This window comes from Cricetulus griseus (genome assembly GCF_003668045.3).
Source record: "Cricetulus griseus strain 17A/GY chromosome 1 unlocalized genomic scaffold, alternate assembly CriGri-PICRH-1.0 chr1_0, whole genome shotgun sequence".
Taxonomy (NCBI): Eukaryota; Metazoa; Chordata; class Mammalia; order Rodentia; family Cricetidae; genus Cricetulus; species Cricetulus griseus.
Genome location: NW_023276806.1, coordinates 239,707,787 through 239,735,417, shown reverse-complemented (window position 1 = coordinate 239,735,417; position 27,631 = coordinate 239,707,787). Strand labels below are relative to the sequence as shown.

Below are 27,631 nucleotides of genomic sequence, written 5' to 3'. Positions count from 1 at the left end.
CTTCAAAGTGAGTCATAGTTCTTCACTTAAAATATCCCTAGATGACCCTAAGAAGGAGCTTTCATAGCACCTGAAGGGACTATACAAGCTGCCAAGGTAGCAAAACAATGTAAAGTCTTACCTAGCTGTAAAGCTTACAAACTGCAACAGGAACATAGCAATATATGCCCAATGGAGCAATAGGGCACTTAACTCCAAGGTAACTACCAATGACTAATTGGACTTAAAGACACTTAACTATGGGATATCCATGCTTGTTACTATAAACCTAACCAACTATGTGTTGCTGATGAAATAATGTACCATAGAGACAAATTTAGTGCTACCACATCCATAAACCAGTATAACCACCAACAGCATTCTAAATTCTAATTCTTACATACACATATAAGTGAAGTTCTCACCCTCATCAAAATAGCTTCTTTTGGCAGTAGAGAGATTCCATCACTATAGATGTTTACAAAGTGGAGTCAGAGATAGGTTGATAAACAGAAGTTTATTGGGGAAAAGTACTCACTCAAAGGAGTTAGTGATCAGGTTTGCACCTGAGCAGGACAGACCCTGAAATGCTTCCTAGTCAGCTCAGCCAGGGGAAAGAGAGCTGTATGTGTGCCTCCCTCATTCTTAAACCCTTGTTACATAGCTCTGACCACACCCAAGCGGGCTTTGTCAGTGGTACCTCCAATCAGTATTTCTCCCTATACATCCAGAAATCATTAGCAACATTAGTCATGGGGATGCCTATCCCCCACATCTATAACATCTATAGAGGTTTCTATACCTAAGGCTCAGGGAACACTGAGGAAATGAAGGCATGAAGGTTGTAAGTACCAGAGGATCAGGACATCTGTCTGATAATGTCTTTTATATACAGCAGAGAAACTGTATCCACAAAATCTTAAATATATGGTTACTGAAATGAGACCTGAACAATGGCACCACTAGTTGATAACAAACATGGATGTGGGAAATTTCAATAGGACCCAACCCTAGATGAAGAGCCATAGGCAATTAATTGGCTAGCAAAAGGGAGAATTAGTCTTCTCCAGTTACTAGTCTCTTGGTAGTTTATCCATGCCAAGTGGTCATCACTAAACATATATTCATATAAGCAAACTAAATGGAATCAACAAGATACATATATTTGTGTGTGTGTGTGTGTGTGTGTGTGTGTGTGTGTGTGACAATTACAAAAGAGATTATGAATTTGAGAGGGAAGGGACAAGAAAGGAGCTGGATGGGAAAGAGTATGGAGAGGAATGAGGTAAATACAGTAGTCATGCACTTTAAATGCCCTTGCCACATAATGAGATTGATGACTACTTTAAATGCCATCCTAGAGCCTTCATCCAGTAGCTGATGAAATCAGAAGCAGAGATCTACAGCTACAGACTGGGCTGAACTCATGGAGTACAGTTGTAGAGAGGGAGGAGTGATGAGCAAAGGGGTCAAGATCATGTTGGGGAAACACACAGAAACAGTTGACCTAAGCAAGTGGGAGCTCACCAACTCCACAGTGACAGCTGGGGAACCTGCATGAGATCTAATAAGGCCCCCTGAATGTGGGTGTCAGTTGTGGGGCTTGGCAGCCTATGGGTCCTCTGGCAGTGGAATCAGTGTTTATCCCTAGTGCATGCACTGGCTTTTGGGAGCCCATTCCCTTCAGATGGACACCCAGATACAGAGGAGAGGGCATCAGTCCTGCTCCAAATGATGGGACAGACTTTGATGACCCCCTCATGGGAGGCCTCATCCTCTCTAAAGAGTGGAAGAGGGGGGTGGGGGGTGGGAAGATAGTGGGGGGAGTGGGAGGGTGCAAGGGAGACGGAACTGGGATTAGTATGCAAAATAAGATTGCTTTAAAAATAATAAATATTAGAGCAAAATATAAAATAAAATGTTCAATATAATATTAATAATAATACTATAAATGTATTTTATAAATAGTTTTAAAGGAAAAATCCCAGATACAATTTTCATCTATCAGGTTATAGAGAGGCAAAGAATTGTCTGTCTCTTATTGCAAAAAAGCTTAGACTTAGGGAAACTAATAAAGATTTAGTGTCCCTTAAACAAAGAGCTGGGGAAATGAATTTTAATTTTTTGGAGTTTGAAATATTTGTCAATAATTACCAGCATATCTTGGGATGGCACTCAAGCCTAAACAAGAAAATTTATTTAGATTTTATCTATGTTACCACCTACAGATAGCCTAAAGACAATTTTATGGATATTTTAAATAAATTTGTGCATTAAACAGAGTTTTATCATGTAAAAATTTCTACATAGAGTGTTACCTGAGCTCCCATAGTTTCAGATTTTGAAAGATTGGGGATTTTACATTTTTTAGATAAGAGACTGTCATTGTGTATATTTTTAAAATACAGATTAATTTATTTCCTGACAAAGTAGAAAATATGAAAAAGTATAAGTCAAAGTTCAGGAATGAATATAAGATTCAGAAAACAGATAACAAATTTATGACTACACACAATGGGATCAATAAGGGTGAGGATACTGAAGAGGCAGATATTTGGGCCCATGGAAAGAAAGAGATGGAAGGATAAATGAAGTGACTAGACCCATGAATATCCTAAAAGGGAGATAGGAAATACATGGAAAAAGGTAAAACAAACAAAAACAGCTAAAATTGTTGGATGATCAATAATAGGAGTTAGACTCCACCAGCTGGGCAACATGAAAAAGAATATGAAACATGGAGTAATTTAACAAATTTCAAAGTTTATAAGCTCAGGTTAGTTAGGGTGGAGAGTCATGAACCTGGAGAATCGTAAGTCCATAAAGATCTCTGCAATCTTCAGATGGAAATATGGAGAATTTCCAACCCACACAGTCACTGAATGTGGACAGGACACATTTTAGTTACACAATGAAAGCAATGGCCTTCTAACTGTAAAATTGGCAATGTAATCCAGCCCAAAACTCACTCCATGGGCCACACTGTGATAATGTGTCATAAGTCAAGGACAATGGGGAAATGATTATGTCAATTTCTACAATACACATAGAATCTGGACCTGCCTTGAACAAACATAAATTAAACTAATCTATACAGCTAAGGAATATGTGATGCTGCTCACCTGTCTTCAACCTAATATACCTCTGAAGCTTAAGAACAAAAATAATCCAAGCAGTAATTGGAACTTTATTATAGAGCATTCTCAATGCATGCTTTCTACTAGGACATTTGGGTTCTACAAATCCTTATGTGGACAATTTGCTTAGTTAGATAGTTACCTTATATTTTGTGGTTTCTCCAAAGATTTTTTAACTTTTTGAAGTTTGTTAGCCATGGCATGAGCTTCTTTATCAGAATTAGGAGGTCTTTTCTCCTCCTGTTGGACCTCCAGGAATTGGCAAGCAGCCTCAGCACCTCCTTCTACAGAACTTAATCTATATCTGAAAGAAAAGAAATGTGTACTTGAAATATCATTAGATTCAGTCTCTCCATCTTTTATGATTGTGTGTTAAATTTCTGATGTGTATGAGCAAATAGCTGAAAAGAAGCACGAACAGAAAGTAGGGCTGGCTCTAAGACTTGAAGTTTGACCCCCGTGGCTAGTATGGTAGTTTGACTGAGAATGGTCCCCATAGGCTAATGTATTTTAATAGAAAGTCTGTAATTGGTGGAACTGTTTAGGAAGGATTAGAATGTAGAGTATTGGAAGAGGTGTACGACTGGAATCAGGCTTTGGGTTATCAAAAGTCCATGCCATTCCCATTTAGCTATCTCTCCTTGAACATTACCTTCTGATAATGATATACTCTCTCAGCTACTGCTCTAACACCATGCCTACCTGCCTGTTGTCACATCCACCTGCCATAATGGTCATGAACTATAACTCTCTAGAACTGTGAGCCCCAGTAAATTCTTTCTTCTACAAGTTGTTTTGGCCATGGTGTCTCTTCGCAGCAAGAGAAAAGTAATTAAGGTAACCCAGGAAGGCTTACAGATCTGGACAAATTTAATATGCATCCTGTTGTTTAATTTGTAGCTCTAATCTTTTTTGTCTTTTTTCTTTCTTTCTTTTTTGGGGGGAGGCATGTTCAAGACAGGGTTTCTCTGTGGCTTTGGAGGCTGTCCTGGAACTAACTCTTGTAGACCAGGCTGGTCTCGAACTCACAGAGATCCTCTGCCTCTGCCTCCCGAGTGCTGGGATTAAAGGCATGTATCACCAATGCCTGACTTACAGCTCTGATCTTAGAAGTATAAATGATGATATCCCAGACCAATTCCATAAATAAGGTGGCATCTCCTAACATTCTACAATTGTCCAAAACAGCACCAGTGGAAACACACACTGATGGAAAGCACTTCACATGCAAACAATAAGAGTGACATGCCTGCTGGAATTTTGAAGCTGACATTTGTGAATTTTACTAGGATGTCTTGGTGCTCTAGATTCACATACACCTAATTAACAACTGAGAAGTGAAAGATAAGTTTTCCCAATACTATATTCCTGTGAAACTGCAGAGTAAGCTCACAGAAACTCTCCACAGGATACACATGCCAAGCCAAAAGCAAAGCAGTGATTTTTGAACAGAAAAAAAAAAAAAAAACAGAGAAACTCACCCCCACCTTCCACAAACTCACCCCACCCCCACCTTCCACAAACCTCCCTAAAAGCTGAGGAAGAGTTTTAGTCAACCAAAAAGAAAATTATTCTTTTGGCAAAGTGGAAAGAGGTATAATTTCTCACTGTTACATGATCACTTCTTCCTAGAAGATAGGAAACCCTGGAGGTCATAGCTTTTGTAATCCAGAAGGTCTCCTGGACATGGCCTTTATACCTTTGAAAATGTAAATGCCTAGGACTATAAAGGTTCAGACATCTTGGGACTCTGGCACCCTGTGTACCTCGTCTGAGTCTTAACCATTTAGACTTCTCAGATCTGATCAATAAGCAGTGCTGGTTGAATTCTCTCTCCAGAAAAATAAAAGCAAACACACCTCTTTTGAATCACATGAATTTCACAATGTTTGGAATGTAGCCTTTCTGATGACAAACAGGCTGAGGGGCTGGGAGTCATTTCATTTCACCACCATGGGTAGCAACAACATGCTGTGTCTGAAGTAGATACTGGGCAACATCACTACATTATATTACAGCAAACAAATTGAAACTGTACAATAAAGTTTAAGCTTAAAGTATAAGACAAAAGATTTTCTTAAAATTAAAACATTCCACATAGAGGGATTCTCTCTCAGCCTAGACACACTGGGGAGGGTCTAGGCCCTGCTCCAAATGATATGACAGACTTTTAGATCTCCCATGGAAGGTTTCATCCTCCCTGGAGAGCAAAAAGGGAATGGGATGAGGGTTGATGAGGGGCAGGGGAGGAGGGGAGGGAGAGGGAACTGGGAATGACATGTAAAAAAGATTGTTTCTATTTTAAATTTAAAAATTAATAAAGAAAAAGGAGAAAACTTTAAAACCCAGTATTTTAAAAATTGTGAAGTTGGACCTATTGCCACATACCTGTCCACAATCCTAGCTAGTAGGAAAGCTGAGATGGCTGAAGCAGAAGAATCACAAGTTGAAGAGTTAGCCTAATATACAGAATGGGTTCAAAACCAGCCTGGGTAACTTGGTGAGATCTTATCAGAAAAGCAAAAGGGAAGAATGTCTGAGGGTATTGCTCAGTGTCAGAATGGTTTTCTAGTGTGTGAGGCCCCCTGGGATCTATTCCCAGTCAGTGTCACAAAACTAATTTGAAAAAGAATCCTCAGGGATGTAGGGAGCTACCCTAGTGAAGTAAGGATTAAAAAATGGCAGTCAATTCTCATCAGGTAAGAAAATAATAATAATAATAATAATAATAATAATAATAATAATAATAATAATAATATAAACATTCTATAGTTACTGTTGTCAGGTGCAATTCAAAGGGGCTAGAATTTAATAATTCATTGAACAATATTATTTCAATGCTATCATTCCCATACCACAAGTGAGAAAATAGAGATACAAAGAGATTAAGGGGACTACCCATGAATACACACAGCTTGTATGTGATAGAGTGCCTCTAATCCATGTTTCTGACTGTGTTGTTGTGGTATTGTTTTATACCATGCAAATTCCAGTCATTTCCATCATAGTATCTCTTTTCAAAAAACTGTATCACTTGAAAATAACTATACTCCTAAGTCTCTCTAATACAGAATTACATACAATAAAAATGACCTAGAAATTGCACATCTGTGACTTATATTTTATACCACTGGACTACACATTTGCATCATTTTTATTTTAGTCTCACCAAAATTCTCTGTATGATTATAGTCATTGAGTGGTTGTCAATCAATGACACATCTAAAGGGGATAGAAGTGAAATGTATGCTTATGATTAGGCCTGCCCTTGAAATGTATGTCCTTACGCACATATCAACATTTCCATCCTCTAAACCTCAAAACACATTCTACACACTTCTCTCCAGACATCATGGTACAGAATGTTAGGGCTAACACTATGTGATAAGCCACTAAAGACTAACACTCACACTGCATATAAGAAAGGAATTTTACAGTTTGTCATTTAGATAATACATTAGGAAGTATATATTTAAGTCCAGGAATGAGTAGAAGATTCAGAGAACAGATTATTATTTATTAGTGCACATTATGGGAGCAATGAAGAGGCAGATATTTGGGCCCATGGAACGAACGAGATGGAAGGATAAATAAAGTGACTAGACCTATGAATATCCTAAAAGGGAGGAGCAAGAAATGCATGGAAAGAAGTAAGAACAAAAGTAAAAATTGTTGGATGATCAACAGTAGAAGTTAGACCCCATCAGATGGGCAACATGAAAAAGAGTACCTAATATGGGGAAATTAAACAAATTTCAAAGTTTATAAGCTCAGGTTAGTTATGTGGGAGAATAGTGAACCTGGAGAATCTCAAGTCCATAAAGATCTCTGCAATCATAAAGGAGAAATATGAAGAGTTTCCAAACCACACAGACACTTAAGGTTAAGAGAACCATAGGGAGGACATATTTTAGCTACATGCTGAGAGAAATGACCTTCTAAGTATAAACTTGGCATTGTACACCAGTCCAAAACTCACTGTAGATGAGTGTCTTGCAGGAGTTCCATTTCAAATAAATACACAGAGGCCTATATTAATTATATACTGTTTGGCCAGGCTTCTTATTGGCTAGCTCTCTCAATGATTAATGCATTTGTATAAAATCTATGTACTTCCAAATGGTCTTGGCTTATCAGTGATGCCCGAGCCACTTTCTTCCATGGCAGCCCTATGGCATCTCTTTGGCAACTCACTCTCTGCATTCCTCTTCTCAGCCTTCTTCTAGTCTGCAGCCCTGCCTATACTTCCTGCCTGGCTACATCCTTCCTGTTGAGCCACCAAAACAACTTTATTCATCAACTAATAAAAGAAACATATATTCACAGCATAAGACATCCTCATCATCTCAACTATGGATAACATTGTGGTAATGCCTCTTCAGTCAAGACAGAGTCACATGGACAATGGGAGATGATCATTTCAAGTTATGCAATAAACATAGAATCTGCACCTTCCTTGAACAACCATAAATTAAACTATTTCTATACAACTAAGGAATATGTGATACTGCTCACCTCTCTTCAACCTAGAATACTTCTGAAGCATAAGAACAAAAATAATCCAAGCAATAACTGGAATTTATCACAGAGCATTCTCAATGCATGCTTCCTAGTAGGACATTTGGTTTCTACAAATCTTTATGTGGACAATTTGCTTAGAGAAATACTTACATTATCTGTTGTGGTTTCTCCAAAGATTTTTTAACTTTTCGAAGTTTCTTAGCCATGACATGAGCTTCTTTATCAGCATTAGGAGGCCTTTTCTCATCTTGTTTGTCCTCCAAGAATTGACAAGCATCCTCAGCACATTGTTCTACAGAAGCGAATCTAAATCTGGAAGCAAAAGAATGTATATTTAAAATACCATGTTATCATAAGCTTCAGTCACTCCATCCTTTCTGGTTAGGTGTCACATTTCTCATGTGCATGAGCAAATGGCTGACCTAAGCAATTATGGAAGGGTATAAGCTGTTTTACAGTTTGAAAGGACACAGCTACTTCTACTGGAATAAGGGTAAGCAGGGCAACAAAAGTTAGAGGTGGCTAGTCACATAGTGTATATAGTCATGAAACAGAGCACAAAAAGAAAGTAGGACTGCTATAAGACTTAAAAGCTTGACCTCTGTGACTCAGTATGGCGGTTTAACTAAGAATGGTCACTGAAGACAAAATTTCTGTCCCACCTGATCCTGCAGCCATTTAGTCCCGAATAAACACACTGAGGTTTATATTACTTACAAACTATTTGGCTGATGGCTTAGGCTTCTTACTGGCTATCTCTTGTAATTATTAAATCACTTCTATTAAAAGTAACTATTGCCACAAAGCTGTTGCTTACCCATAATGTTGCCACATGCTAATCCTTCAGTGGTTACATAGCAACTCCCCCTTGACTCTCCCTCTGCATTCCTCTAACCAGAGTACTTCTAGTCTGGTAGCCTTACCAATCCTTCCTGCCTGACTACTGTACAATCAGTATTTATTCATCAGACAATAAGAGAAGCATATATTCACAGCATACAGAAGGACACTCCCCATCAAGTCACCATGGGCTTATGTATTTTAGTACAAAGTCTGTAATTGGTGGAACTGTTTAGGAAGGATTAGAATGTAGAGTATTGGAAGAGGTGTACGACTGGAATCAGGCTTTGGGTTATCAAAAGTCCATGCCATCCCCACTTAGCTATCTCTCCTTGAACATTACTTTCTGATAATGATATACTCTCTCAGCTACTGCTCTAACACCATGCCTACCTGCCTGTTGTCACATCCACCTGCCATAATGGTCATGAACTATAACTCTCTAGAACTGTGAGCCCCAGTAAATTCTTTCTTCTACAAGTTGTTTTGGCCATGGTGTCTCTTCGAAGCAACAGAAACATAATTAAGGTACCCAGGGAGACTTATAGGTCTGCACAAATTTAATATGCATCCTGTTGTTTAATTTGTAGCTCTTATCTGAGGCGTATAAACATCCCAGACAGGGTCCATGGGTAAGGAAGCATCTCCTAACTTTCCATTACCTTCCAAAACAGCACTAGCATCAACTGTTCAAACACACACTGATGGAAAGTACTTCACATGAAAACCATGAGATTGTCATATACTCACTAGAATTTTCTAGCTGGCCTTTATGAATTTTACTTTGAATTCTGGGTGTTCTAGGTACACATACTCCTAATTAGCAACTGAGAAGTCAAAGTTAAGTTTTTCCAATACCATATTCTTGTGACACTGCAGAATGAGGTCATGGAAACTCTCCACAGGACACATATGCCCAGGCAAGAGCAAAGCAGTGATTTGTAAACAGAAAAAAAAGAGAAAATTACCCCTACATTCAAAATAGCCTACTGAAAAATGACAAAGGTTTTTAGTCAACAAAAAAAATGTTTTTTGGCAAAGTGGAATGAGGTATAATTTCTCACTGTTGCATGATCATGTCTTCCTAGAAGATAGGAAACCTTGGAGGGGTTTTATAGCTTTTATAATCCAGAAGGTCTCCTGGACATGGCCATTATACCTTTGAAAATGTAAATGCCTAGGACTATAAAGGTTCAGACTTCTTGGGACCCTGAAATTTACCCTGTGGACCTAGTCTGGATCTTAACTGAAAGATTCAGGCTTCATGCTGGCCTGCCCTAGTTACCTGGCAGAATCCACCCAGGCAGAACCCTAGTCAGCCCAGGGTTCCATGGAAACTAAGTCTGCACACAGGTGTAAAGGGCCCCTTTAAAAGGCAGACCCCTGCCAACTTATGCTCACTTACTCTAACACACACACTCTCTCTCTCTTACCTTCTGTCTCTCTGTTACCCTCTCTCTGTCTCCCCCTTGCATGCCCTGTAATAAACTGCTTAATGTACTTTCTATAGTTAGTGCTCCATCATGCCGGGTTCCATCTCATGCCTTTCTAATTTTTAAACCTCAACAAAAGAACATTAACCATTTAGACTTCTCAGATCTGAGCAAGAAACAGTGCTGGTTGAATTCTCTCTCTAGAAAAAGTAAAAACAGACACACCTCATTTGCATCACATGAATTTCACAGTGTTTAGAATGTAGACTTTCTGATAACAAGCAGGCTGGGGGAAAAAACATTTCATTTTCATTTCACCACTTTGCCTAGGAGCCAAATGCCATGATTATAGGAGCCACTGGGCAACATCACTATATCATAGTATAGCAAATAACAATTTGGAACTGTATAATAAAGTTTAAAATGTGAGACAAAAGTTTTTCTTTAAAAAGTGAGACTTCATAAACCCAGTATTTTCAAATTTGTGGAGCTGGGCCTGTTGCCACAGGCCTGTCTAAAATCCCAGTTAGTAAGAAGGCTGAGACAGGAGGATCACAAGTTGAATGTTAGCCTAATATATACAGAATGGGTCGAAAAACAGCCTGGGTAACTTGGTGAGATCTTAGAAAAGAAAAAGAAATAAATGTCTGAGGCTATTGCTCAGTGGCAGATGGTTTTCTAGTGTGTAAAGCTCTAGGATCTATTCCCAGGCAGTGTCATGAAAGTAAATTAGAAAGAAAGAATCCACAGAGATGGAGGGAGCTACACTGGTGAAGTAAGGATTAAGAAATGACAGCCAGTAGCCAATTCTCAATGCTACATCAGGTAACATATCAAGATCCTGTCTCAAACAAACAAACAGAACCAGAACAAAAAAAAAATGTGGAACTACACAATTTTATGACTTTAAATGACTCACATTATTTTGACAAATAAACAAACACCCAAGTAATAATAAATACTACACCATAGTGGTAATGTGTATATAATTCCCTGTATCTTAAAGGAGGGAGACTAGCACAAATTATGTCACAATATTAAATAACTTACAAAAAGAACAGAGCAGGCAACTTCTCCATTTCCCTGAGCTTCTCAACAAGATTTGGAAAGAATTTCAGCATCTGGCCTGAGTAGTCACAGAAATTGGGACTGAGTTTCTGCAGCACCATTCTGGCCTGTGATAGTGAATGGAAAGGGCTTGTATGAAAATGTGCATAGGTGTATGCCTAAGAGTGGAATTGCTGCATTTTGTGGTAGACTTAACTAACAATCTAAGCACTAGTGGAGAAGCTATCCCCAATAATGAGATTGATGACTACCTTATAAGCCATCCTAGAGCCTTCATCCAGTAGCTGATAGAAGCAGAAGCAGACACCCACAGCTAAACACTGAGCTGAATAAGGGGTCCCAGACTGATAGACGGAAAACCAGCATAGGACCAACCCAGCCCCTCTGAATGTGGGTGTCAGTTAGGAGGCCTGGGCAATCTATGGGGCCTCTGGTAGTAGATCAGTATTTATCCCTAGTGTACGAATGGGCTTTGGGAGCCAATTCCACACAGAGAGATTTTCTCTCAGCCTAGACACATGGAGGGGGATGTCTAGGCCCTGCTCCAAATGATATGACAAACTTTGAAGATCCCCCATGGAAGGCCTTATCCTCCCTGGAGAACAAAAGGGGATGGGATAGGGGGTTGGTGGAGGGCAGGGGAGGAGGGGAGAGAGAAGGAACTGGTATTGACATGTAAAATGAGCTTGTTTCTAATTTAAATTTAAAAAAGGAAAAAAGAGAAAATGTGCATAGGAAAGTAATGAATGGCCATTCTGACTAAACTCTTTCCACAGTTCTTTAGTCTTTGTTTCTGTTATTCTTCAAAATAATCCTATAAGACTATACTACAGGACTGTGGTAAGCCACAGCAAGGTCACATGCAAACCACAGACTCAATAACAAGCTTCTAGTGTACTGTCCACTCCTGCAATTGCTTGAGACAATACAAATCTGGCAGGAGGAGAGGATTGTTCAGTCAGTGGTGCTGTTTCCTGGAACAGTAGAAAAAAGCCCTCTCCAGGCTGCATAGGAAAGTATAGCCAAATATGAATAAGGGGTTTTGAATGATAAGAAAACAAAAGGAAAATGTAACCTAACTATATTATGTCTCCAAATTAAAGAAAAATATGTCAAGGTATGGGGCTAGGGACAGGATCACATGAAAAAATATCATGAATGCTATTCCTAAAAGAAATCAGAAATCTCAATTTTTGATGATAAAATAAGATTATAAACTTAAACAAAATAAATTAGTACACATATAGTTCCAGGGTAAGAATTTAGTTCTTAAATAGTTCTTACAATTAAAATAAAATTCATAAAGAATAAAACCCCAAGGACAGCTACAAACCATTGTCTCTGGACATGACAGGGGCATTGAACATATGAACATATCTCACGGCAGCTGTGGACACCTGCAAAAGAGCTCAGAAGATAAAGCCCAAAATGATTTCCACAGGAACGAGGAGGGACTCACAATGTCTCACCTCTAGCTGAAGAGCTACTGGCAAATGATGGCTGCTTCGGGAGCGGGGAGAGTCATTAAGGTCCATGTCCCAGTGGATGGCCCCATACCCATGCACACACTGGCAGCACTGAGTGGACTCAGTGAGTTTCAAAAGAGAACATGAGGTTGGAAGGGGAACAGGCTGGAAGGATATGGGAGGACTTGGAGGGGAGAATTGGGGAGTGGACTTGAAAACATTCTACACATGTACAAGAAATTCTCGACAATTTTTAAAGAGAAGAAAATGCCGAAATTACAAAAGGAAGAAAAACATGTCACAACTACTTGAGTCCCATTTCTATGCTGCCAAAAGCATCAATTATACCAAGCACAAACCCCGGGTTCTCTCTTGTGTGCCTTCTAATGCATGAGGAAACCATAGCCTCTTGTCAAGGTTTAGGGGACACTAAAGAAGAGATAAAAACAACTTCCTTTCTCTTTCATTTCTAACTTGGGATCACTACACATCAAGTCAAACTTAAAAATCTAAAAACAAAAATTGAAAACTACAAAAGAGAGAAATGGAATGCTTCACCCAAAATGTGTGAAATCACCTGTTCCTCGTTCCCATTTTTAACCCAATTTGTGAATTCTTCCTTTAAGCTCTTCTCATATTCTCTAGCATCCGACTTTTTAATGACTATTTTGTTCTTTAAATGAGTGAAGTTCTCTGGACACAGGTTCTAGGAAAGGAAGACCATAAAATTCCATAAAAATAATGCAGAAAACATAAAGATGTTTCTCAATGATATTTTTCATTTACAGTTTTACAATCTCTTGTATTAGAAGCAGTTGGAATTCTCTTACCTCCCCATACCTTCTAGTATATAGAACTATGTATGAACTCTTCAAAGGCAAGAACACAGAGCAAACAGGTCTCCAGAGAAAGCAACCAACACTCACAACACAAAGAACAATGTGGGATGAAAAGAATCTGAAGACTAGAAACCCAGAGTGGGAAAGGAGACCCAGATACCATAGTGTCTGGGAAGGAAAAAAAAGGGACATTTTCAGGAACTGGCAGAAAAGACCATTTCTAGCCCATTTAACTGAGAAGGTATGAGGATGTCATTTCCTCTGGGGAAAGGTCTGCTAATCCTTTTAAGTCATCGAATGCAAGAGACAGAAATGGTGGCTGTGTGTTTCTGAACAGCAGTGGTGGAATCTACCATAGCAGCATGCATTCCATGCAGATTCTTTACCTGGGCCTGGGGCCAGCTCTTCCAGACCTGAAGCATAGTGTCGTATAGCTGGATGCTTTCTCGAGGCGAAAAGGCAAGGTCAGAAGGGAATCCATACTTTTCAATCTATGGTTAAAATCAAATCGAACTGATTAATATTTTATTTTCCTGACAAGGTGTGAGAACACTCACAAGAAATGCTTGCTTTGAGCATTCAAAGCTGGAAAAATGGTGAAGGCTGCTTTGAGCCTGTTGCCTTTATAAAATTATTTATTTATTTATTTATTTATTTATTTATTTATTTATTTATTAGTTCAAGTTAGAGAACAAGCTTGTTTCACATGTAAGTCCCTTCTCCCTCTCCCTCCCCTCACCCCATCCATCCTCCCCCACCCTCAACCTACCTCCCACCCCATCCACCCACCACTCCCCAGGCAGGGTAGGGCTCTCAATGGGGGCTCTGCAAAGTCCACCAAATATTCCTGTGCTGGGATAAAATAATTTTTAATAATTATGTGTATGTGGAGGAGGTCTATCCCCCTGTCCCTCCCCCAGGCCAAAAGAAGCTGACAGATCCCCTGGAGCTGGAGTTATAGGCTGTTGTGAATCACCCAGTATGGGTGCTGGTCGTTTCACCCTCCTCTTAACTGTAGAGATATTCATCTGATCCATCCTCCACGTTAGCCTTGTATTCTCTTTTTAATTATCAATAGAGAGTGGTCACTTTTTCAGTCAAACTAAAATGAAACAAAAACAAATCCAAGAGCCCTCAGAAGTTTAAAATACAAATCTTTTGTTGGATGGTGGGCTTGAGGTTTCTTAAGTTTCTTACCAACTTACACTGGCTTCAGTTTCCTCGTTTCTAAAATAAAACATTAGCTCTGTCTGTGTCACTAATTTGTTGTGGGAAATAAACCAGGTAATATATGCACAGAGAGGACTGAGAGGTAAGTGACCAGCTTCCCATCTGGACCACACAGCCTCTAGTCCCTAGGTACTGGGGCAAAACCATGGCCCCTCACCCACCCATCTCAGCTGCATTTGCAGGTCAGCAGGAAAAGCTCCTGCAGGCAGGCTACAAAAACGCTCCCCCCAAACTAGACCCTGTAACCTAAAAATCACACTCTGCTCCCAAACCTACCCACTCCCCCATGACCTCAGTATCTGCCTGAGACACAGAAAATCACTGAACCAGAGAGGACTAAGAGAGCCGACCAAGAGTGGCTTCCTGAGACACAGAAAATGACCACATAGATCTCTGAGTCCACTGAGGATCTCTGAGGCACAAACATTGTCTGCAAGGATCAGATCAAGAGGCAAAAGCACTGCCTACTTCTGATTAGAGAAAGAATGGGTACACACCAATGCAAGAAACATTCAAGAACCTAAAGAGCAATATGTTAACACCAGAACCTAGTGGTGCTATAACAGAAAGAGCTGAACACCCCAATGCAGAAGAACCAGAAAAAATGACCTAAAAATAACTTTATGAAGATGATAGAGGCCCTTAAAGAAGAAATGAAAAATCCCCTTAAACAAAAAGAGAAGACAAACAAAAATGGAAGAAATCAGTAAATCTCCTAAAGAAAGCCAAGAGAAAGAAAACAGACAAGTCTAAGACTGGAAAACTGAAATTGAGGCAACAAAGAAAACACAAATCAATGGAATTTTGGAAATGAAACATCTGGGCAAACAAACAGGAACTATAGATGCAAGCATAACCAACAATACAAGAGATGGAGAAAAGAGTCTCAGACATTGAAGATGTGGTAGAGGAAGTAGATTCATTGGTCAAAGAAAATATTAAAGCCAACACAGTCATAACACAAAATTTCCAAGAAATCTGGGATACCGTGAAAAGACCAAACCTAAAAATAATAAGGATACAAGATGGAGAAGAATACCAGCTCAAAGGCACAGAAATATATTCAACAATATCATAGAAGAAAACTTTTCCAACCTAAAGAAGGAAATGCCTATGAAGATACAAGAAGCTTACAGCACAACAAATAGACTGAACTAAAAAAAAAAAAAAAGGAAAAGAAAAGAAAAAGAAATCCTCCTCTCACCATATAATAATTAAAACACAAAATGTACAGAATAAATAAAGAATATTAAGAGCTACAAATGAAAAAGGTCAAGTAACATATAAAGGTAGACACATCAGAATAACACCTGTCTTCTCAACGTAAACTCTCAAAGCCAGAAGGTCCTGGACAGACATTATTCAGACTCTAAGAGACCATGAATGACAGCCCATACCACTATGCCCAGCAAAACTTTCAATCATCATAGACAGAGAAAACAAGATATTTTATGACAAAACCAGACTTAAACAATACCTATCCACAAACCTTACAGAAAGCACTAGAAGGAAAACTCCAACTCAAGGAGTTTAGAGGTACCCAGGAAAGCATAGACAATAGATAATCCTATACCAGCAAATTCTAAAAAAGAGAAACACACACATCACCACCAAAAAATAACAAGAATCAACAGTAACTGCTCATTGATATCCCTTAATAACATTGTACTCAACTAGCCTATAAAAAGACACAATCTAACAGAATGAATATGAAAACAGGATTCATCCTTCTGCTGCATACAAGAAACCCACCTCAACTTCGAAGACAGACATTACCTCCTAGTAAATTGTTGGGAAGACACTTTCAAATCAAATGGACCTAAGAAGCAAGCTGGTATTGAAAGGTCAGCATTATGCAGAATCCACTCAGGCAGTACCCTGGTCAGCCCAGGGTTCCATGGGAACTGAGTCTGCATGCAGGTGTAAAGATCCCTTTAAAAGACAGATTCCTGCCCACTTACGCCCTCTTCTCTTACGCTTCTCTATCTTCCTCTTCCTCTCTTCCCCTACTCTTAAGTTCATAAAACAAACATTACTAAAGCTTAAATCACACATCAAACCTCAAAAACTAATAATGAGAAATTTCACCGTACCATTCTCACCAGTGGATAGGTCTGCCAGACAGAAAATTAACACAGACTTAAGGGCTCTAACAGACATTATAACTCAAATGGACTTAACAGACATCTATACAACAGTCCACCCAAACACAAAAGAATATACTTTCTTCTCAGCAACCCATGGGACCTTATCTAAAATTTACCACATACTCAGTCACAAGGCAAATCTCAACAGATACAAAAAGAAATTGTAATAACCCCCATATCTTATCCAATCATCATGGCTTAAAGTTAGAATTCAACATTAACACAAATTCCAGAAAGCCTATACAAACTCATGGAAACTGAATAATTACCAATGGAATCACCCCTGGGTCAAGGAATAAATAACAAAATAAATTAAAGAATTCCTAGAATTCAATGAAAATGAAGACACAATATACTCAAACTTATGGGATGTTTTGAAAGCAGTACTAAGAGGAAAGTTCAAGTCCCTAAAGAAAGAAATTGAAGAGGATATCAGAAAATGGAAAGATCTTCCATGCTCTTGGATATGTAGGATCAATATAATAAAAATAGCAAAAGCAATTAAAAGATTCACTGCAATTTCCATCAAAATCCCAACACAAATCTTCACAGACCTTGAAAGAATAATATTCAATTTCATATGGAAAAAAACAGAATAGCTAAAACAATTCTATACAATAAAGGAACTACTGGTTGCATCACTATCTCTGACTTCAAAGTTTATTACTATAGAGGTATAGTAATAAAAACAGCTTGGTATTGGCATAAAAACAAATATGAGGGTCAATGGAATCAAATTGAAGACCCTGACGTTGATCCACACACATCTGATTTTTGACAAAGAAGCCAAAATGGTACAATGGAAAAAAGAAAACATGGTTAACGAATGGTGCTGGAATAACTGGATGCCAACAAGTAGAAAATTAGAAATTGATCCATATATATCCCGATGTACAAAACTCAAATCCAAGTGGATCAAGGACCTCAACATAAATCTAGTTACATGGAACCTGATATAAGAAAAAGTGGAAAGTAGCCTTGAATGGTTAGCACAGGAGACCACTTCTTAAATATAATACCAGTAGCACAGATGCTGAGAACAACAATCAATAAATGGGACCTCCTGAAACTGAAAAGTAAGGCAAAGGACACTGTCAAAAAACAAAATGGCAACCTACAGAATAGGAAAGATCTTCAACAACTCAAAGTGGTAATCTCCAAAATATATAAAGAATTCAAGAAACTAGACATCAAAACACAAAACCCAATTGAAAAATGGGGTACAGAGCTAAACAAAATTTTTACCAGAAGAAACTCAAATGACCAAAAGACATTTAAGGAATTGTTAAACATCCTTAATCATCAAAGAAATGCAAATCAAAATGACTCTGAGATACCATCTTATACCTACCTAAGATCAAAAATACTGAGGACAGCTTATGTAGGAGAGGATGTGGAGTCAGGGGAACACTCCTCCACTGCTGGTGGGAGTGCAAACTCGTACAGCCACTTTGGAAACCAGTATGGCATTTTCTAAGAAAATTGGTAATCAAGCTACCTCAAGAACCAGTGAACCTGGAAAAAACATAGATGCCTCTCAACCAAAGAACTGATGAAGAAAATGTGGTATATCTACACAATGGAGCACTACTCAGGTGTTTAAAAAAAAATGAGGACCTCATGAAATTTTCAGACAAATGAATGGAACTAGAAAAAAATATCCTGGGTGAGGTAACCCAGACTCAGAAAGACAAACATGGTATGTACTCACTCATAAGTGGATATTAGATGCAAAGCAAAGGATAACCAGAGAAGCTAGGTAACAAGGAGAACCCTAAGAAGGACACATGGATCACCCTTGGAAGGGAAAGTGGATCAGATCTACTGGGTAAATGAGGGTGGTAATGTGGAGGGGATGGAATGAGAACATGAGAGAAAGGGATGGTCAAGGATGGGCATGGATGTAGTGGAAGAGCAGTGAAAGGGATGTCTTAATAGAGAGAGCCACTATGTGGTTAGGGAGACTCCTGGTGCTAAGGAAATTCCCAAGAATCCATAAGGATGACCCCAACTAATACTCCTAGCAATAGTGGAGAGGATGCCTGAACCCCTGTAATAAGATTGGTGAATATCCTAACTATCGTCATAGAGACTTCATCCAGTAATTGATGAAAACAAATGTAGAGATCCACAACTAAGCACCACACTGAACTCTGAAACTCCAGATGAAAGAGGGAGGAGGGAATGAATATATGAGCAAGGTAGGTTAATACCATAATGAAGAAAGCTACAGAGACAGCTGAACCAAGCTCCTGGAAACTCATGAACTCTAAACTGACCACTGGGGAGACTCCAGGGTACCAAACTAGGTCCCCAATATGTGGGAGACAGTTGTGAAGCTTGGACTGTTTGAGGGGCCCCTGGTAGTGGGACCATGATACATGAGCTAAATAGTTGGATCCCATTCCCTATGTTGGAATGTCATGCTCAGCCTTGATGCATGGGAGAGGGGCTTGGTCCTGTCCCAAGGTATTGTGCCAGACTTTGTTAACTCCTCATGAGGAGGAGTGAACTGGGGGTGACCTTGGGGGAAAGGTCAGGAGGGGGTGGGATGAGGGGTGGGAAGGAGAACTGTGGTTGGAATGTAAAGTGAAATTTAAAAGACTGAATAAATTATTTTAAAAATTCAAAAATTTCATCGTACTTATATCCTTATTATTTTTAAATGAAAAGTGTTATAGGAAAATTCAAATTGCTTCTGTTTCTACCTTCTATAGAGAAGGATAATGATAATGTATATGTGAATTTCCTTGTTCATTTTAGATACTTTAAATGAACAGGTTGAACCCATATGGATTATAAAATATATCTGAAGAAAACTTTCAAATATTTTTGACAGACTTCAGAAAGCCAGATATTTTCAGGTGTAAATTCATCGTTTGTTTTCATGTGCTAATTTAAAATTCATTTTAGGAATAAATAAAAATCAAATAAATAAATAAACTAGGTAATAAATATGAGTCTTAGCCATATATCTGGCACAGAGTTGCTGCATCATCCATCAATATGTTTTATTAATCAATAAATTCATAATCCGTAAGTTTTAAGGAATTTAACACCTCTGTGGTCCATGCTGGAATTCAGTCTAGATGTTTGCCACTACAAACTGGCAAACTGGCAAACAGGCAAAACCTGAACCAATTGAGACAGAGAACAAAGAGGAGTAACAGTAAACACTAAAGAGTGGTCCTTTGGTTATTTTGTAAATGCAAGTGTCCCCAGTACCTGGGTGATCTTAACAATCAATCCACTGAGCAAGAGATGGCAGTTCTTTCAAGTGATTCCTGGGACTGACAGCAGCAGCTGTGCCTGGATGGCATGATAATTGATGGCAAAGGTCAAACAAGGCTGCAGCTTGCCAGAAACAAGACATGTAAGGCTGAGGGCAATCCCTCACTGGTGATCCCTTCCTTCTGCTGGGTTTAGGACAGATCATTTGTACTCTCCTATCTCTTGCTTTGGAAATTATTTTTTCTGACACAGCCATCAAGGAAACAGACAGATGACTCTTCTCCTTATGTACTACAATTTATCATATTTTCGGGTGTTTTTAAGCCATTCAGTTCTTTCATTTAATCTTAGTGTAATAAAAATGTTCAGAATTATTTACACATTTGGAATTTACACTCATTTCTGTTTTCCTTTCATAGGAAATGTCCTATGTGAGTGCATGTTTTGCAAGTGGTTGTTAAAATTAATTTAGCCATGCCTAAGCTTAACATTTACTCTATAGCCTTGCTACCAAGTTCTAAAGATGTTAAGATTCATACAACATGACCTTTATGGAAGTCACATAGGGTCAGAGCACACTGCAGCTACTCTATTGCTTTCCAGTTACTCCATTAATAGCTACTAAGCAGAGAGGGGAGGCACTTGGAGACAGCACTGAGCCAGTATACTTGAGGCTGCTTAAAGATAACGTGCCTTAACAACTTTATACAGTACAAGTCATTTTTACAGTGCTGTGCTGTTTTTAAAAGATACTGGGTAATGCTGAAAATGTCTGACAGTCTGCAAGTTTCAGAAAGGCAGTGAAGGGAAAAGGAAGAAAGGAAGGGAAAAGGAAGAGAGGAAGAGATGAAGAGAGGGAGGGAACAAAGGGATTTCTTTATTATTGATGGCTAGCCTAAATCTATATTCTTAGTATAAATTAAAGCATAGGATTTCTCCCTTATTTCAGTTGAATTTGGAGTTTGAATTGGGCCATTACCACTAAGAAGATAAGGTTTCCTCACAAACATTTTACTACAAAAATTTCATATTCAGATTCATTTCATTGCCTTTGGAAGTCATTGCAATAGTCAGCCAAATACTATCATGTGGTATGAAGTGGGATGTCTGTCTGTACAACGTGAATATATATTGTTCTTATTGGTCAATAATTAAAACTGTTTTGGCCTATGGCAAGGCAGAATATAGCTAGGTGGGAAATCCAAAACAGATATACAGGAGAAGAGGGGCAGCCTCAAGAGAAATTGGAGCTGTCAGCAACAGCCTAAGGAGAAACATGCCATAACAGAGATAGCTCCTTGGCCATGTGGTAATGCACAGATTAGTAGAAATGGATTAATTTATAAGAGAGGGCTAGCCATTAATAAGCCAGAGCCATCAGCCAAGCAATTACATTCAATACTAGCCTCTGAGTCATTTCCTAAGTGGCTGTGGGGACTGACAGCTAGTAAGAAACCAGTGCAGCAGGAACAGACAAAACAGAAAAAAAAAGCATTCAGCTACAGTGTTGTTCATGGATATATGGCATACATAAGCATATTCATGAGCATATAATATATATGAGCATATTCATGAATGTATGATATACATTAGCATATGTTGTATGTGAGCATGTATACATAATATGTATGGTGCACTACTATATGTGATAGACAAAGCTTTCATATCAACATGGAATTAATCAATACATCTTAGATTATGGCTGGTCTGTATCATTTACTTAGTGTTATCATAGTGACATAGACGTCTATGTCTCACTTACATTATTTGTAAAATAAAACCTAGTAGGAACTCTATCATCCAACTGTAATGGTTAAAAGAGGTGAAATGTGTGAATATTTTACAAACATAATTCCAATCAGCTACCCTTTAAAAAGCAGCCAGTATTCATACAGCATTGTGCTAGTAACTGGCAGGACATGAAATTCATCCTGCAGCAATGGTTTCAGAACACTAAAAGGCAAGTGGTGAAGGTTCAGTGGTAATCTGGCTTTGGTAGCAAAGAAACACAAAGTACTGTGCAGTTTACCTACCAGCTGAGAGAGCCACAATGAAATTCTTTAAAAGGCTCCACATTTTAAGAGCTTCAACATAAAAATCAAGATCCAGGCATTAGCCTTTGGCATTTAGAATGAACAGGGTATAGCATGAAGGCTTCCAAACAAAAACAAAAACAAAAACAAAATTCAGTAAAGGTAATATAGAGTAGAAAGAGCCCCTGAAAGATACTAGCCTTCAAGGGCCATGTGCTTAGCCCTTTCTGAGGAAGTCCAGAAAAGCTGTTTAAGGAATAGAATTATAACTAGGGAGCCACAATGTAGTATCAGAATGGAGAAAATACTTTATTTTCCAGGTCTTGGAAGGATGATGAAGGAATGGCTATCATTTTAAGGGCTAATGCAAGTTTAAATGATCCTTTCAAGGGAGTGGAAGGGGAAAAAGCAGGTATATGCAGGAAATATCTCAGAAAGTATCCCCCACTAGCCATTAAATAGCCCATTGGCATTGTTTCAAGGTCTCTACTCTGCTGACTCATTACCACAGAGCCACAACTTGATTGTTAGGGCAATGGGAAGCATGCGTTCCTGGATTGAGATCACACACATTAGTCATGCTCCCATGTGTGAGGCTTATCCACACAAGGCTACTGCTGCACTGAGAGGACAGGTTAAGACCTGTCCTTGACACTTAGTAAGTGGTGCAGTAGTGAGCTAGTGAGGAAAGACAGGCAGAAATAATTTCCCCAAACTAACAAAATCATCAAATTAAAGTGTTTAGTAGTTTTTAAACTTTGAGGATCTTCATAGCATCATAACACTAAGAAACTATTTGTGATATATTATTTATGATTTATTAACACTTTCCTGAGGGTACAGAAAGCAAAGACAGCCACAAGCCATAAAGGTCAGACAATGGTGATAAACACCTTTAACCCCAGAAGTCATACTAACAAGCCATACAGCCAGGCAGTAGTGGCAGATATCCAATCCCAGGACTCAGGAAACAGGGAGATGGATGTATCTAACTTAAAGGCCACCATGGCCTACAGTAGAGTAAAGAGTAGCACAGCTCACACCTTTGATTCCAACACTTGGGATCACACACCTGTAATCCCAGCCCTGAGGAGGTGGAGACGGGAGTGATATGGCTGGGCAGAGAAAAGAATATAAGGAATAGGAGACAGGAACTCAGAGCTCTTTGCCTCTGAGGATTCATGGAGTCAGGATTGCATTTTCAGTTTGGTAAAGGTAAGATCCACTGGCTTGGCTGCTTTGCTTCTCGGATCTTCAACTTGAAGCTTGAACTACTGCATCTGTCTCTGGGTCTTTTATTTTTCGTGCTACAAAGTTTGGAAACTAGAAACTACTGTTCATTTTTAAATCAAAGCCGTAGTATTTCCTCATTCATTCTAGCACCAGGCTGCACTTTGGATACATTCTGCACAGTGTTATATTTTCAGTTCAAAGCCAGACAGTGCTGTTACATAGAACAACTGTGGCAAAGGTTGTGACTTACGTGATCTGTGGTTAGTGCAGCACATGGGTGAAAATGATCAAAGCAAACATCATCCTGTCTCACAGAACATAAATACTTCTCTAGATCATTGTATCTCTCTCCATAGAGCACTGAAAGGGAAAAGACATGGTTCCCAATTTATCAGAAATGTGATCAGTGGAATAATTTTAAAGCAAAATAGCCAAACCAATTGAAAAGAAGAGCATACATACCAAGTCTAACTTTGTATGACTGTCTTGCTTGCACTTGGTCTTTGTGATGACTGCCACGGGAGCCAGCATTTCTTTTGGTAAAAGTTAATTTTCCCATTTCACTGTCTACTTTTTTCCAGTACCTCTTTACTGACTGGAGCCACCTTTAAAAATTAGACATATTACTTAAGATTTCAATCAGTAATGTGTCTAATCTTTCATGTTTCAAATGCTTGGTCCCCAGTCTTTGGTATTATTTTTGAAATCTGTGGAGCCATTAGAAGGTGGAAACTGCATAACAGAACTCAGTAACTAGCAGTGAGATTTGGAAGAGTAATTGACAACCAACATTTGCCATCACAAAGGTTATACTAGCCAGTGGTTCTTTTCTAGTTCTCTCTGCTTCCTGTCTGTTGCCATGTGAACAAGCTGCTACCTCAGGCTCCCATTTCTTGCCTTTCCCACTGTGATGGGCTGAAATGCTTCTAAAACATGATTCTAAAGAAAGCAATACCTCTATTAAGGTATTTTCGGTCAAATCAACACAAAAGTTACTCATACATTATTTAAGCAAAAAAATAAATAAATAACTTACAGCTGGGCATTGGTGGTGCACGCCTTTAATCTCAGCACTTGGGAGGCAGAGTCAGGTGGATCTCTGTGAGTTCCAGGCCAGCCTGGTCTACAGAGCAAGTGTCAGGATAGGCTCCAAAGCTACACAGAGAAACCCTGCCTCAAAAAACAAACAAACAAAGAAAAAACCTTACATGAAACTTCATGTGTCTTAAATTTTTCACAAAAGGGAATTAGTTCTAGAGCCACATAACCTGAAATAAAATTCTAGCTTCCTTACTATTAACTCTGAATCCTGCATGAACCATTTAATATTTCTGTGCGTGTCTTTCCTGTTTAAAACCAATAGAATAGAAAAAATATTATTATCTAATAATAATGGAAATAGTAGCATGTCAAATATTGATATTTAAGAAATTACTATATGCAAAACACCTAGGACACATGGGAGATGCTAGAGGATATGCTATTATCAGTAGTTAATATTCAAGACCAATGACAAGATGTGTGGCTTTCAACTAATAAAAAACTTTGCTCCCTTTCTAGACAAATACATCTACAAAAATGGATGATCTTGGAATCTATCATTCCATCATCTTGATTTTTGTATACTAGTAAAGAGGGGTTGGGAAAAGGAAGATGAATATTCAACTATCATTTTATTTTTGAGCTATTACATAATTCTTGCTATTCAACTGTAGATCTAACCCTTGGGGTGCTGGGTATTTCTTTGTAGAGAGTAGCCAAGACTTATCAGAAAGAACTAAACAGACAGTAGCTTGAAAATTCGTAGAATGCTGTGAGTTAACCAGAAATTGAGGTAACTCTAAAGCCCATAAAGGATTATTAAATTCAAACTTTCAGAACAGATAAACATTCTGTCCAAAATAGACCCCAATCCATACTCAGTAAGATGTTCAGGGTTGCTTATGGTAGCTGAAAGGGCCAAAAAGGGACATCGGATCATGACAAGGAGATGCTCCCAGATTTCTGCTCCAATTTCTCCACCAAGACAATGAACCTATAAAAAAAAGAATGTTTTATTTTTTCGATTGACAGGATAGTTTTAAGAAAGGTTAATTAAAATAATATATGAAATCTTAAATTGGTCACAGGTATGTCCCATCACCTTTACGAACCCTGTCAAGTTTAAAGAATTATTAGAAAAATGAAGATGTAGGACATCTTGGCACTTGAATTTTCCTTAGGATTTTTAACCAATCCACCTGTGATTCCTTTTTATTTTGTTTTCAAAACTTTCTTTCAGGCATATGTATTTCTTGCCATGTCTATTGACAATCAAAAAAAAAAAATCTCAGTCACAATACAACACCTTTGTGACTATTGCCCTAATTGGATAACTACAATCTTGACAGTGCAGACAAAATGACATGCTTCAAAGAAAAGCAGTATGTAGTCCATTCCTTGTGGAACAAATGTAAGCATTTAATGGGATACATAATGATTGGCATATTTGGCCCACTGCTGCTATTGCAACATCATGTGAAGTCACTCACCCTCAGTCTTACTACCACCCATACACATCAGCCACTTCTTTGTTCCTCAGCACACACTTCCCACCCCAGAGCTTTCACATGGCTGTCTCCCCTGGATAAAATATTCTTAGCAATAAAATAAAAGCCAACAAATATAGCCATAGCCTCTTAATCTGTAAAGCCCATCTTGGTGTCATTAGTTTGAAAGATTTTGCTAACTATCCATCCATTAAAGAGTGGTCCCCCTGCCTGTTTTTTTTTGTTTGTTTGTTTGTTTTGTTTTTTTTTGTCATTGTTGCAATTGTGATTGACACTCCTGATCTTCACAGTAAGCACTACTGGCAGATTATAAGCATTTGTGTGTTCCCTTGGTTTGACTTACCTTTCTCATTTAACCTGTATCTTCAAATCTGACACAATGACTGCCTCTAGGGTGGCATTTCTCAAATGAGACTGAGTAAATGAATGCATGACCAAACTCAATTAGATGGGCATGATGGTAACAAGTTAAATTCCACCCCAGCAAACAAACTTTAAAAGACTTACTATCACTTAAGAAGTTTTACATAAATGTGTAGAGATGCATATATACATATTTACTACTGCCTATTTGACTTTGTCTTGGGTGGATGACATACTATTCTGGTAAATATTCACTTTAAACTTTGCAATATTCAGCAATTTTCTCTGGCTCTGACAGAATAGAAACAAGCCATCAAAACCTTTAGTGGTTGCCCTCATATAAAATTGGAAGAACTGAGGTGTCCAATGTTATACATTTTCAGAGTTTGGAATCCAATTTACAACTAGGTGTTCTAGATTGTTTTATAATTTTAATATTTTAAAATGTTACACGTGCCACACAGTGGTGACACATACCTTTAATCCCAGCACTTGGGAGGCAGGGGCAGGTGGATCTCTGTGAGTTCAAGGCCAGCCTGGTCTACAGAATAAGTTGCAGGACAGCCAAGGCTACACTGAGAAACACTGCCTTGGAAAAATAAAATTTATACGTATGAGTGTTTTATCTAAATGTATGTATGGCCTTGTTTTTTTCACTAAAGCTATCCAAAGTCCCTAGGATACAAAATATATAAGTTAACTACTTAACTTATAAATAAACATAATCAGTCAAGTCAAACAAATAAAAGCATGTCTTGTTTGGTAATTTCAAGTTTATGACACAAAGGAAAAGTGTTTTGGATTTGGGTCAGTGGTGGACTGCTTCAAAGACCTGAATTTAATCTCCAGAACTACAAATTATTTGTCACCATTATTATTACTGAAATGAAGTAAAGATTAGATAACATAGGCTTCTTTTTTCTTTTCAGTTTAAAATCCAGGAATAAAAGAATGTATTTTTCTACCATGTTTTAAGTCTCTGTTAATAAGTATAATGAATAATGCTGCCATATAACTTCGTTAAGTAGCTTCCATCAGAAAGTCTACATCTACACCGATTTTCACCCCAGTCTCTCTGCCCAGGGAAGTTGATCTACAGATACTTCAGCGGGCCTCCCATGTCCTCTGGATCTCTAGCTTTGAAATACAGGTCAGAAGATGAGGTAGCAGGCTGAGATCCTCTTTCTGTTGGTCCCCTCCCAGGTTGCCTGAGCCTGCTGTGTACTTCAACTAAGGTACACTGCTTGAAATGTAGCCCATTCTATCAGAATCTTCTTTGGAACCAAAAGCAAATACTTCCTTCCCTTGTCCCTTTAGGGACAGTAAGTTCACTCTGGATTTCCTCACTAATGTCTTTTTAAAAACAGACTATTAAAACCATATTTTGAATAGGCCACTAGTTGTCCTAAAGGATCATGATGGACAGAATTGTTTGTATCTTAGGCATCATTTGCTGGTGCGTGCAAACCTTTGCTTTGGAGACCAGACTGGATTTTGAATTTCTATCAAGGGAAACTCATGTGTCATGAGTTTAATTCTGTTCCCTCCACAACAGCATCCCC

At 38.5% G+C, this 27,631-nt stretch overlaps 1 protein-coding gene across 5 annotated transcripts in view; it reads right to left on the bottom strand.

The window, feature by feature from the left end:
- The window catches only part of Ddx60 (DExD/H-box helicase 60), a 126,604-nt gene that overhangs the window by 39,939 nt on the left and 59,034 nt on the right, over positions 1-27,631 (bottom strand). For all 5 annotated transcript variants that reach the window (XR_004771810.1, XM_027394067.2, XM_027394068.2 and 2 more), the window contains exons 20-27: positions 25,077-25,192; positions 23,620-23,762; positions 23,408-23,517; positions 13,670-13,774; positions 13,022-13,150; positions 10,961-11,085; positions 7,788-7,949; positions 3,259-3,420 (exon numbers count right to left, since the gene is read on the bottom strand). Coding sequence is in view for 4 of the 5 variants with exons in the window: in XM_027394067.2 (XP_027249868.1) it covers positions 3,259-3,420; positions 7,788-7,949; positions 10,961-11,085; positions 13,022-13,150; positions 13,670-13,774; positions 23,408-23,517; positions 23,620-23,762; positions 25,077-25,192 (1,052 nt within the window). In the remaining variant the exon portion in view is untranslated. The remainder of the gene's footprint in view (positions 1-3,258; positions 3,421-7,787; positions 7,950-10,960; positions 11,086-13,021; positions 13,151-13,669; positions 13,775-23,407; positions 23,518-23,619; positions 23,763-25,076; positions 25,193-27,631) is intronic.